Source organism: Lepidochelys olivacea (assembly GCF_965140295.1).
Source record: "Lepidochelys olivacea isolate rLepOli2 genome assembly, chromosome: 2".
Classification (NCBI taxonomy): Eukaryota; Metazoa; Chordata; order Testudines; family Cheloniidae; genus Lepidochelys; species Lepidochelys olivacea.
In genome coordinates this window covers 184,735,530-184,749,039 of record NC_140412.1, presented here as the reverse complement: position 1 = coordinate 184,749,039, position 13,510 = coordinate 184,735,530, and the positions used below count along the sequence as shown (strand labels likewise).

Here is a 13,510-nt window from a genome sequence, read left to right as displayed (position 1 = left end):
TCAGCACTCTCAATCACAGGACTTAGTGAACACTGCAGTGTCTACTGCAGGCAGATTGTTGAAGCTGGTGATCATTTCTGCTAGTTACCATAAATGATTCTCCATTTTAAAAGGGTAGGTGTTTAGGATGTATGCTTCGTCTAACAGCCTGGCTTATGATCGAAAGCAAGGAAGGCATTTAGGCAGATCTGAATTCTACTTAAAGGCAACAGAAAGTTAAGCAGATGGCTAAGAATCGAAGGGAGAATGAAATCCACTCAAACGCCTGTCAATGCAGAGACCAAAAAAAAATCAAGACACTGAAGGTCCCGTATCACTGGGCAAGAGACACCAACCAGGTGTCCAGCAACCAACTAACAACCTGATCCTCCTTTGAGGGACTAGACCAGGGGTTCTCAAACTGGGGGTACTGACCCCCAGTTTGTCGCAAGTTTATTACATGGGGGGGTCATGAGCTGTCAGCCTCCACCCCAGACCCAGCTTTGCCTCCAGCATTTATAACGGTGTTAAATATATTTAAAAGTGTTTTTAATTTATAGGGGGGGGGTCGCACTCAGAGGCTTGCTATGTGAAAGGGGTGACCAGTACAAAAGCTTGAGAACCACTGGACTAGACCAAATTCTCAGGATAAGGCAGGCCATCACACAGTGGAACAAAAATGGAAATCTACACACACTCACCCTAGCGTGAGACCGGAGATGACAAAGAGTTGGTATGGCATCACAAGTACACTGTTGGTGTTTAAGGCTATGTCATCACTGCAGTTAACTTTGATTATCTACACTTGAGCTAGGTTAACTAGAGAGGCATTAACTCAAGTGAGTGGCCACACTGCAAAAACAACACTTGAGCTGCACAGAGTGATTGTATTAGCAGTTGGTGAGGTGTACTAACTCTAAATGAAGTCTTATACCCCTGGATAGGCTAGGCAACTCTCATTAATAGCAGCACCACACTCAATTTAAGGATTTGTGTGTGTAGAGATGGGGTTGCACTGGAGTTATACCTCAAGTTAACTCTCCAGTGAAGACAAACCCTAACAAATAAATTGAACAATAATGAATAATAAGCACTTGGACCCTGAGATAACTGCTTTTTAAATAAACAGTTTGTGGAGGAATTGACAAGATAAAAGTAAAAGTAAAATTAGGTAGGCTGATTCAGTTGCAATTTCAGCAGGCTATGAAGTCAGTGTGATATTTAGTTTGTAAATCAACTTTGGAATTACAATGCATAGAAGCCAAATGATATGGTTACAATATGCCAACAATCAAATAGAGCAAATCCCTAGCTACAAAATTGTTTGACCTTTGGAAGCTAATCAAAGTTTTAAAAAAATATTTCTTCTGACTTGATAAAGGTAACTTCCTTTTCCTCCCCAAAACCCATCCCATGCATTATTTCAGTATTAAGCATGTAACAAACTGGGGGGGGGGGGAAATCAACATGGCATTTGGAGAAGTATGTTTTGAACATTAATAGGATAGCAATTTTTATTAATAGGTTACAATCAATCCAAAAATAAAAAACAATGTTCATGCTCTTAGACCTTTACGTTCCGCAGGGTTTTTTTTTTTTTTATTCTAGAGAAATATATTAAAAACTTAAATGCCTGAACACGTTTCAGTTTTCCTTGTTAAATGGATTAAATGCAATTTGGAGTGTTTAAAAAAAATTCATTCCTTCTAACTATAGGCTCAATTTGTAAGTGTTAGCATAAAAATGTGAAGATTTAACCCTCTGAAAACTAGAAGACATTTCTATAGAATTGACTTCTCTATAGAATCATATCTGAATTTTGCTTTTAGAAAAGCAAAGATAGGCCTACAAATTTGTGAAAACAGCTCTCTAATTATACAGCTGAATAAACGTAAACAGACTGAGGGGCACTGTGCTCTAATTTCAACTCTGTTATCTCCATGCCATCCCACGTAGAGGAACCAGTCTTGCATTTGTTTTCACCCCAAAGTTCCGCTGGAATCAACTGGAAGTTTGGAATCCAGAATGCAAGAGTAAGCTGCCACTGCCTGCCCCCGCCTCATATTTTTAAAGACGAAAAGAAAAGTTGGAGGTTATAGTATATCAATTTTAAACTGACTTTTTGTTTTGTTTAAAGAAAGTATTAGCCACTGAAAGATAGCCTGGATCATCTGTGGAAGACAACACCTGCCAGTCTAATCAAAGAAGAATATAGAATAAGGCAGGCTGTGGAAGTAAGTTAACATAGAAACATTTACAATTTTAAAAATAAGCCTTTGCCAACATAAAGCTACTTTAATTCCATTCTGAATGCAAACTCACTGTGAAAGAGAAAATGGCACACTTCCAATGTTTTTTGCCTCTGTACCATGTCCTATATGTGACCTTATGTAATGATTTCCCCCCCCATTAGTCATAAAATGTGTTCACACTTTGCAAACCATTAGTAATTTATTCCCTCCAAGTCTATGTTAATTCTGCAAGCGTAAACATGCACAACAGGCAGTCCTGGCCTACCATCCACTTTTGGATACGTCCCCATTTTCTATCATATGAGCGATGAGAAAGCTACAAAATGTTTAAAAAAAATTAATACAGAACAGGCATCATAGAGATTACATCATCTTGTACAATTTACAATTCAGTGTCGCATGTAATTGTCCACAGAATATCAGATCTTAAATTTATTTTAGGTAACACAATTAGAATAATTAAAGCCAAATATTAAAAAAGTTCATTAAGACATTCTGCCTTGATTTCTAATTCACTCCATACCATCACACCAAATTGTCAAATTCTCACAACACTATGGAAGAATTTAAGAGAGACTGCCATTTTTTAATTCATATTTCAAGTGAATGTCATTTTTATTATTATAAATGCAAGAATATCAGAATAGTCTACAGAACTGGCTCGTGTGTTTATTGTTTAACAGAGAGGGAGGGATGAAATCCTGGTTTCGTTGCAGTCAAAGGGAAAACTCCAATTCACTTCACTAGGGCCAAGAGGCATACTATCCCACAAGTATGTTAAGTGAAAAGACTATTTCACCACAGTCTATGTATCAGTTTTAATTAATGTTCCCATGATACCCATTAAGGTTTTTCATCCTAAACATGGAGTCCTGTTAAAAAAAACTTTTCAATTAACTGTTTATCTTATGTCCAAATGCTCTTGTACAGATTACTCAGACGAGTACCATGGTTGCAGATTTGTTCTTTTCATGTTTAACAGAACACCATCAACTTGGAAAAAAATTCAGACAGAAGTGTGACTTATTTTTACAGGTAATCACCAGGATTATTATAAATAAGATTAGAGAAAAAAATATTTTCTCTGCTATTTCAGTTTGTTTACTTTGAGCAATTGACAGCATTTTCGGTGCAATCTCTCAGATACCCCTGCTTACCTAGTGGGTTTTCCACAGCAACAGTAGAGACAGAAAACATCTTAAAAACGTAAAACAACATGAACTGTCAGCTGACACAGGGGTAGGTTTGGTATTTTAAATTATTTTTAAATTCATTTTATAAAACTGTCTGGATTTCAAATTAAAGATGTTCCTTTAATTAAAGCATTAAAATAGCCTTCTTGTCTACTCAAAATTAGTTACATGGGCACTGGCTTTTGCGCTATGTACTGTTTACTGAAAATAAATTATAAAGTTAAAAGGACAACAGTCCATTTTCAAAGCAAAACATTTAGGTGAGTCTATGTCTTTGAGCAGTTTTGTTTTTAAGCAATTTATTGCATTTGTTAAAGTTATATTATATAAAACTGCTGTTTATTACAAAAACATTCCAACGACTGGAGTCCCAGGCCAAATTAGAAAAGACATAAGCTGTAGCTCACGAAAGCTCATGCTCAAATAAATTGGTTAGTCTCTAAGGTGCCACAAGTACTCCTTTTCTTTTTGCGAATACAGACTAACACGGCTGTTACTCTGAAACCTGTCAATAAGTTTCAAAAGGTATTTTTGTAGTCGTATGGTAAGCAGAAGTGTTACAGTCATATTTAAATAGCTGATGCCCTTTTTGATTTAGTGTCCTTTGTTATTAATGAAGTTTAAAATTAACATTTTAATATGACTATATACATGCAGTGCTATCCACACATGTGCAGAGATAGGAATGGAGCAAATTACTCATTTGAATTCCAACACTATACTGGAAAAAGCTATAGTAATGGCTACCCTATGCAGGAAATGCTGATATATGGCTGTACTATACTGAGAAATATAAATAACTTTTCTTAAGAAACATAATACAAAGCAGTTTGTTAAGAAGTTTAGTACCAAATAATAAAGCATAGCAAAATCAACATTACCTCTTTCTGTTGTCGTTCCAGTTCTCTCATACGTATATCTCTTGCTTCTGCTCGAGCAGCCCGTTTGGCTGCAAGCCTTGCTTCTGCCTATAAATTAATTGAAAGTAATAAAAAAGTCAGGCAGCTTTTTAACCACTTAGCTTTGTAAAATGTATTTGAATACCTGATTCAATACTTTCTCCACAAAAACAGATCCTGATTCTAATGAACAGCTTGTACATATTTTAAAAAAAAAATCAATTTGACAGCAAGCAGCAGTTGTAAGGGCAAGAACAAAACCACAAAAATGAGTACATATTGGAATTTTTAAAGATGCCATTACCAGGCAAAAGAGTTACAACTGAAAGCAAGTGTTGATAAAGGCCTAAGCCTACAAACACTAACAGATTTTAGTTTTATACACATGAATAGTTCTATTGCCTTCAATAAGACTTTTCACATGCATAGCATTAAGCACAAATGTGTTTGCCAAACCAAAGGCCCAAGTTAGCAATGTTTTGAGTTAAAACATAAGCAGTAACAAACACAATTTAAAGACCTTACAACAGATGCATACCATAGGCCAAAGCCCAAATCTCATTTGGAAGGATTTATAAAAACAAAGCTTAATATTTAGGGGGAAATTACCAAAGTCAACTATTATTGAAAAATGGAAAATTCTTGGACGAAAAAGGCACAAGATGAGTGTCCCTGCTGGAGCCCTAAATTAAATCCTCATTTTTCTCTATTTTATTCCTTACCCTTATGGACAATACACTGTAGCATGATTCCAGAGGAGGAATGGGGTCTTTTTCAGACACTTAATGCCACTTCTGATTTAGCCAGAAGGGTCAATGAATGAAGTATTGATCTTCAGGAAGCTAGAGGCTTAGGAGCAGAAATCAAAGTTCAAATTTCTCACATTGTTGGACAGTAACATGAAAAAAATTATTCTTAATTTTTTAAATAATTAAGCCACTTATTGTATGCCAGGTTTATCACCACTAGAAATCCCAGCCATATCATTAATTGTTTAATGTACAGTTAATTACTTATTAGGAAATGAAAATAGGTAATTAATTGTATCAGACAACTAATGATATGGCTGGGATTTCTAGTAATAAAAATTAAGTTCCTTCATATATCAAAATGTAGCATTTAAGAAATAACTAACAATTTAAAGCTGAATAATAAAAGCTATCATTCATTCCATGAAGGGAATGAGGTAAATATGAAATGCCTCAAACCAAATTAATCTGTTGTTAACATTTTATTCCCACTCTAATTTTACTGTCTCTCCAGCCCCCCACCTCTTCCACACCACTTAACATTAAACTTGCTCTTTAAAATTAAAAAAACCTCCGAAGTTTCCAAGGGATTTTATAGAAAAACAGTTAGCTCTTTCCCCTGTAAATGGCATAAAAATACCAGTAGTTACCATGCAGTAGTCACTATTTTGCTTACAAGACACCCTATTTGTAACATCAAACAGATGCAGGACAATCTCATTTCACACTAATATGTGTGGTTTTAACATTAATATAAATTAATACGAGTTTTGGGTTCATTAAACATTTTGTCTTAAACGTCAGATCTTCAAGTTCTTCTAAATGTAGGCAAGTGTAAAAACAAGATGTAAATTATTATTGGATAAACCTTTACAGAGTCACAGCAAGCTGGAAAATTATATATACTTGTAAATAAAGAGGTGACTTGTACACGTTTTAATAAAGATTAAAGACAATGTATGCAAGTTAAGGGCTCAAAATGTAATTTTTCAGAATGCTGAAGGGGAAAAAAAATGGTGCACCTCTCTTTTTGGGTGGGTTATAAACACCAGAAAAGTGATTTATAAAGGAAACACCAATAGAGAATGTTGCTGAGTGCAGCTATATGATCTGAGCAGGACAGGGTTATTTTTGGGAAATGGTGTTTAGGTGACCTTTACTCCATATGGGTTCAGCTGTGCAAAGTTATTTGTTCACAGGGGTATACATGAAAGTATCCATCAAATTTCCCCTTGCCCTCAACTCCAAGCTTCCTTCTACATCTGAAGCTGACATCTTCCAGAAATCAAGTGACAGCACTACCACCCAACACATCTCAAATCTTATGGACTATTATTGAATCAACTAGTCTGAAAGTTGTAGACACCAGATATTTTATGTTCATGCAACTTATTCTCAGAGCCTCTTAATGCTGTAAATCCATTTGGCAAATTCAGAAGATGGATTCTCCAAGACACAGATCTCTCTGGGTGAAGTTGGTAACTGGTTCTTCAAGACAACTACCTATATGGAAACCCATTTTTAGAAGACATAGTTCCCTAGAGCACTAATTTATAAATTTTAGCTGAGAAAGTCACATGCGCAAACATCCTCATGTGACTTGCCAAAATCTGAAGACTGAAAAAGGGGCAAGGCCACAAACGTCACTGAGTTCCTTCCACTAATTCAAGAATCAATATCAAGATTCTGAAGAAATTGAGAAGGTGGGTGAGGAGTATGAACTATAATCTGAAGAATTACAATTGCCTGAAGAATAATGCTGTATCAGATTGTGTATAGGTAAATCCTGAATTAACAGACTACAAAATGACAGTGATGGAAACATTACTAAGGCATGCAATCAATCAACTTAGTTTCCCAACTAAGGCATGCAACCAAGGCACCTCTGGACTTGGTGGCATGTGTTCTGATATTTTCAGATGGCTGAACACCCACCAAGGCATAACAAATTAGTATGTTTACTTAAATCCATTCAGACAAACTTCTGAAGGACAGACTAACCCCTGGATTTACCCCACATGCCAGAAATTCTTAAGGAGACTTACAAATTGATAATATTTAAATAATTAAAGGGCCTTTTCTTCAATTCTAGAGCGCGTCACCTGACATCAGGATGTGAATGAGGTCAGAGAAAAATACAAATTTATAGCCTGAGATGGAAGTTAGATCACTCTAATAAGGAGTTTAGGATTGGGACATAGGACCACTTTATCCTTATGAAACTGTGAAAGGGAACACTGTGGTGAGGGTAAGGGTCAGCCATCAAGGCTTGGATTTCACTAACCCTCCATGCAGATGTTACAGTTGGGAAGAACACCATTTTCACAAAGTGACAGTTCAAAGAAAAGTCAGACAGGAGTTCAGATGAAGGCTCCATAAGCTTCATTAGTGGAAGATCAAATCCCATGACAGAAGAGGATGTGGCTCATGTGTCAGAGGAACTATATGGACAATGCCTTTCAGAAACCCGATGACTCTAGGATCAACAAAGATAAGTCCTATACCGGAGAAAGAAATACCAAGATGGCAGCCGGATGGAATGAGACAGCTCAATGAAAGTTCAAACTGTTTAAGGGACAGTAAAGAGACCAAAACTGAACAGATGGAAGACTTTTCATGGTTCCTTTTCAGGAAGGTCAAATAGAGAATCTCTTCCATTTCATCATGCAGATTTTCCTGGTGATATTTCCTGCATCTAAGAGGGTTTTTAGACATAAATGCTCCATTTGTTAAACATTCACGGCCACTTTTGTTGAGTGGGTAAGAGCCCGTTAGTACTAAACCCCCAAACCAGTATTAGTGAAATGGGTATTAAGAACCAACTCAATCATAAAAGAGTTTAAAGCTGACCTCCCAATCCTTTCAGGTTTTAGTAGTTAAGGCAAACATTTGTCAGAATTATTATTTTAATTCAATCACTGACATCACTGAATATTGTCAGTGATCAACATGGTGATATTGCAAGGAAATCAAGTTTAAAAGCCTATACTCTCAAAGGTCTTGATCATGTCTCTACAAGAATCCACAAACTCAAAAGCCATTGTGAAAAAGAAAGCATGGAACAGTCTAATGGGGCTGACAGCAAGTGAACTGATAAACACAACAGAGCTATGTTCACAATGGTTCAGGCAATGAAAAAACAAGGTTTTTTTGTTTTGCAAACTATTTATTACAAAATTACTAAACACTAAAGCTGAGTGTATGCTCAATGAGCTTTTACTTTAGTCTACTGGCTGCACCTTGTGATCCAAAATCTTAGGATTTATCCACATGAACATTTAGTTTACGGCAAGCCAGGATGTGAATCTACACTGCACTAGACGGCTGCAGACTAACTGTCCCTGTGGACCCTGCTGATGTGCATTAACAGTTTTAACGAACTGTTAATGCACGCCAGCAGGGTTCACACGGTCAGTCCACAGCAGGCTACATTCACACCTCAGCTTACCACAAACGCAAGATTTCATGTAGACAAGGCGTAAGCTTTTTTATAAAAAAAGAAGTCTCTAGCCCTTATGGTTATAAAATTGAAGTCTGCCTTGGTCTGCTAGCAGCCTCAAAACAACAGCTCTAACTTAAGTATGAACTACCCCTATGCTAAGGGTGTGACCATTCTGAAGCCAAATTTTAATGCCAACATTGTAACTATTTAAATTGCTGATAAAAGCCTGCAAGAAAGGACTGGAGCAATCCTATTATTAAGATCAGAACAATCTAATGTCTCATCTTATTTTGTCAGAATGAAAAACACAGTTTGAAAGAATACCATCAATCTCATCACTGTTTGTAGATGACTTTTACCAGGTGGTAAATAAACAGATTAAAACCAACGAAGACACAGTGGAGTCTTGTTTTAGTATAATACACATACACACAAAAAAACAAAAGCCAAGATGTTACGCAACACAGAAACAGAGAGTCTACTGTATAGAATGGTTTCCCAAATAAAACCAATGAAAGATTACTCTATGGCAACTTCTTTTCAATGTCTAATTCCTCTGTACCAATTTTCTAAAAGTTGAAAACAACTGAAAACAACATGTTTACTTTTGGTATTCCAGTCAAGCTATCTGCAGCCACTTCAACAATTTTCTTAACATAAGGATTATTTTGTTCTGCATTTTTATTATTTGTTCCTTTAATTCATCAGTAAGGTAAAGATTTTGTCACCGTTATTTTTAGAAACGGACAGGTTGCGGGCAACAGACAAAAATTCATGGATGCCCATGACCTGGGTTTTTACTAAAAATAAATGGGGGGGCCTAACAACCAGGGGAGGAACTAAACAGCTTAGGGGTCCCTGACAGCTTCAGCCTGGCTGCCCCAAGGCTGAAGCAGAAAATGTTACGGAGGGTCTCTGAAAGTCACGGGATCTGTGACTTCCGTGACAAAATCTTATCCTTACTTATCAGCATCAGGAATCCACTGAGGAAACTGGATGAATCACAAATCATACAAATAATTAGATTAATTAAGAAATTCTTATTCTTGCCTTAAAATGTGATCCACAAACATGCTTTTATACCCTATAACCACATAGGCCCAAACAAGATTATGGTAATCCAGAAACATTATTAAGACAGGTTTCAGAGTAACAGCCGTGTTAGTCTGTATTCGCAAAAAGAAAAGGAGTACTTGTGGCACCTTAGAGACTAACCAATTTATTTGAGCATGAGCTTTCGTGAGCTACAGCTCATGCTCAAATAAATTGGTTAGTCTCTAAGGTGCCACAAGTACTCCTATTATTAAGACAGACAGTTAAAGGATTAATGTTCTACCAAAGTGAGTCTGTGGTGCAGAAGGGTAAGCAAATGTGTAAGGCTTTCTTTTTAACATCTGAAAGCTAATATAAGAAATCATCTGCAAAGGAAAATGGGTATATGTCCTTTTTCAAAAAGTATTTTTCATATCTTGTATTTGGCTATGTGACTGATGTTCTTTCTAAGAATACACATTCGTCTGCATGGATCTAAGCAGAAAGGATTGGAATATCACATGAACTTGAAATGCTCTGATTTTTCTAGTGTAATTTGAAATCAAAAAAGGGACATTGCCTACTGTAAATCACATCATCTTAAAAAAGTGTTAAAAGTAGTTCCAGGTATTTCGCTTGCCTTTGAATCCGCCTGCCAATTTTGTGTTTTTACATGCAACCATTTCCCATCTTCCTTTTGAAAGGCTCCTATTACTGTGTGGAAAAAATAATACAAACAAGAGAAACTGACTATACACCGTGTGCTATCAAATGCATAAAGTAAAAAATGGAGAAAAACAGGGAATACAATTTTGTCTATTCAATTATAAAAGTCACTGTTACAGGTATCAGTAAATAAAAAAAAATTAGGTTGAAGTCTCATTTTTAAATTGACCTTTAAATGTCCCTTTTAAGTACAAGTAACCCTTTGGTCCTTTGCATTTTTGCACATTTTAATGGCCCACAAGAGTTAACACCTAATCTAAGTTTTGCTCAAATAAATGTTGTAGTTTAATTTCCAAAACTTGTTCTAAAATTTATGAGACTCTGTTCGAATTTTCTAATACACACCGTGCTTTGGAAGGGGCTTATCGGTAACAGAACATAAGAGAAACTGCAGCTATGCCAGGCAGCTGCTGGTGACAAACTCCCAGCTTGGTGTAGTAAAGAGAATCCACCCTCTCCCCTCCTTCAAGAGCTTCAAGTATCCAGCAAAAAGTGCCTCCACCCCTTTCTCCATCAGAGTCCCAGCAGTTAAAGAGCCAATCATAACTAGTCTCAGCAGGAGTGGACAGGAAACAGCAGATGCCAACAAGCTGCTAGCTCCTATGATGGAAGCTTGACAGAGTAAAGAAAAACCCTCTAGTCTACTCCAATAAATCAGCTAGCTGATACTAAACTGGATCTCATCCAGTCTGAGTAAACCACACTAGGGACCCTTCAATCTACCAAAAGCACAGCTCTTTTGCACCTGCTGAGCCAATAGTTGTATCTTTCTTTGCTACTATCAAGGTGGCCAATGTATGGTTTCATGAGCCAGGGGAGCAAGGAGTAGGCTGGGTCCCCAGAGCCACTACTGGCATTTCAACATTGCTAAAGGTAATGCACCAGGTGAGGAAGAATATTCCTGCATGCAGCTCTTTGAAAAGCCGTGTGTTCTTAAAAAGGCAAGCATCACGCCCCTTCCCTAACTAGCCCACATTAATATCAGTGAAGCATCCTTAGTGAACTACTATTGCTTGCATAACTATGCAAAAAAAATCCCTTTGTTGATGTATTGAATAGCAAGGTGGGCTGGTGCCAGAATAGGGATGTGTGCGCCATCTATTGCTCCATCATGGTTTGGGAACCTCAATGCTGCAAATCTATCCACTATTCTCTGTACATTACCAAGAGTCATAGCCCTGTGTAGCAGGAGACACTTAATGGCCCTACACGCTTGGATGACACTGGCCCCTACTGTGGATCTACCAACTCCAAACTGATTCCCCCACTGACCGATAGCAATTTGGTATTACAAACTTCCAGAGCGTGATTGCCACTCATTTCTCCAATATCAGTGCAGCTCAGTTTGGTGTGCCTGAGCTTAAGGTCGGAGATAAGCTTGGCGCACAGATCCAGAAAATGGGCTTTTGCATCTGAAAGTTTTGCAGCTGTATTCTCAAATATGCATTATGATGCAATCCCACCAATCAGTGCTCATTTCTCGGGCCCAGAAGCAGCAATCCACCAACTGGAGCTGCTCCATGAATGCCCAAAGGAACTGAATCTTCCTCATCACACTCCCTGTTGTAGTAGTACTCCTTCAAGTTCTTCAAACACAGAAGAAGCGTATGTCCTGTATTAGGAATGCTCATGATAATTGCACTGAGCTCTACTGGGCCCATGTTTCTGCCAAAGAAACAGAGACCGAAAAAAGGTGCATGGGACTGTCGGAGTGTTAAAAAAAAATGGTGAATGCATTACATTATGGGATAGAGAAAGTGGTATCATGGGAACTTGATCCCTAGCTTTCAGAAATTCCTGGACAAATAGCTAGAGCCCTGCAAATCCATGGATATCCGCTTTATATCCACGGATGCAGTTGTATTGTTCACCTGGTTTGCAGATCGTGGATTGGATGCGAATATAATGAAATTCCTGCGTGTACTTTCAAGAGACACAAAATCCGCCTCCCCCAAAAAGAGAGAAGTGTGATATAGACCAAAACACACGGCCAAGTCTGCCTCCTTATAGAGACTAAATATTTGCTCTGACCCCACCCCCATATACAGAGAAAGGAGAGGTGATAGATCAAGACAACCTGCAAAAATCCCCATGCTCCTATCGCTGTAGTTTAAGCAGCCAAGCAGTTTAGGAAACTTCACCTGACTTTAGTATTGCCATATCAGGTCAGTTGGAAAGGGAAGCAGCTGCTTCTGCAAAGTAAGTCAGTATGGCTTTCTCAATCAGCACACATTATAATACCATATTGAGCACATTACCAAACCGGGAAACCAGAAAGAGGAAGCAGTAAAGCAACTGATACACACAAGCCAAAACCTCATTACTTACTTCAGGAGATCTGGACTTCAAAGCAGACTACAAAAGTCTCTGAAAGGAGATGTAGAGACATGATGGAACAGCAAGCTACTCATACTTAAGACAATCGAGGAGCAGTGGGACAGAATATAGGGCGTTTTTACAGAAAAGTGGAATACTAAGCTCATTGATAGCATTGACCACAAGACTTTGAACATCTTAATAGAGTTCCTGCAGAATCATCAGCTATAGTTACCTCTTTATCAGCAACTCACACTGGATGACGTATAGAATACCCTAGTCTAGAGGGCTCTCTGATCAATTAAAAAACCCAAGTAGCTCACTAGTACTCATGGCATTTTTTCCCCCTCAACATCACTGGTAACATATTGCACCACATGCAGCAAACAGCTTTACTGATTGAGACCTCAGTGAGGCATCAATGGAATACTGCAGACCACAGCAAGAAGTGTTGAGCAGGAAGCCTGGAGACTGACAGTTACATGACAAGGAGGCTAAGATTCTCTTCTCAGCCCCTGACATCCCTGCTGTTGGGAAAATTCTGCTAAACCTAAGTGATAAGGCCAGGAATCTGGATAGAAATCTGATTTCCTCAACACATGAAATGCTACAGGAGGAAAACCACCCTAAGCTAAAGAGCTGGTGGCTGGTGCAAGGAAACTGCTGAGCTCTTAAGTGGGATGACTTTATAACTCACAAGCTAAATAGGCAGATACCCTTGGTTGAAGAGTTCAAATATGTATGGGTCTTGTTCATGAGTGATGGCAAGAGAGAGAGCGAGATCAACTGGCGGATTGGTGCAGTGGCGGCAGTGATGTGGGCGCTGTACCAATCCGTGCTGGTGAAGCAGGAGCTGAGTTCTCTGATGAAGATCTCTGTTTACAAGTTGCTCTGTGTCCCCATCCTCACCTATGTTCATGAA

The 13,510-nt window shown here is 38.0% G+C and overlaps 1 protein-coding gene across 5 annotated transcripts in view; it reads right to left on the bottom strand.

The window, feature by feature from the left end:
- Positions 1–13,510, bottom strand: part of LRRFIP2 (LRR binding FLII interacting protein 2) — a 140,746-nt gene that overhangs the window by 94,960 nt on the left and 32,276 nt on the right. For 4 of the 5 annotated variants that reach the window (XM_084620168.1, XM_084620169.1, XM_084620170.1 and 1 more), the window contains exon 3: positions 4,306–4,392. In XM_084620168.1, the coding sequence (XP_084476294.1) occupies positions 4,306–4,392 (87 nt within the window). Of the gene's footprint in view, positions 1–2,496; positions 2,548–4,305; positions 4,393–13,510 lie in introns of all 5 variants that reach the window. The other variant, XM_084620172.1, reaches the window with a different exon arrangement.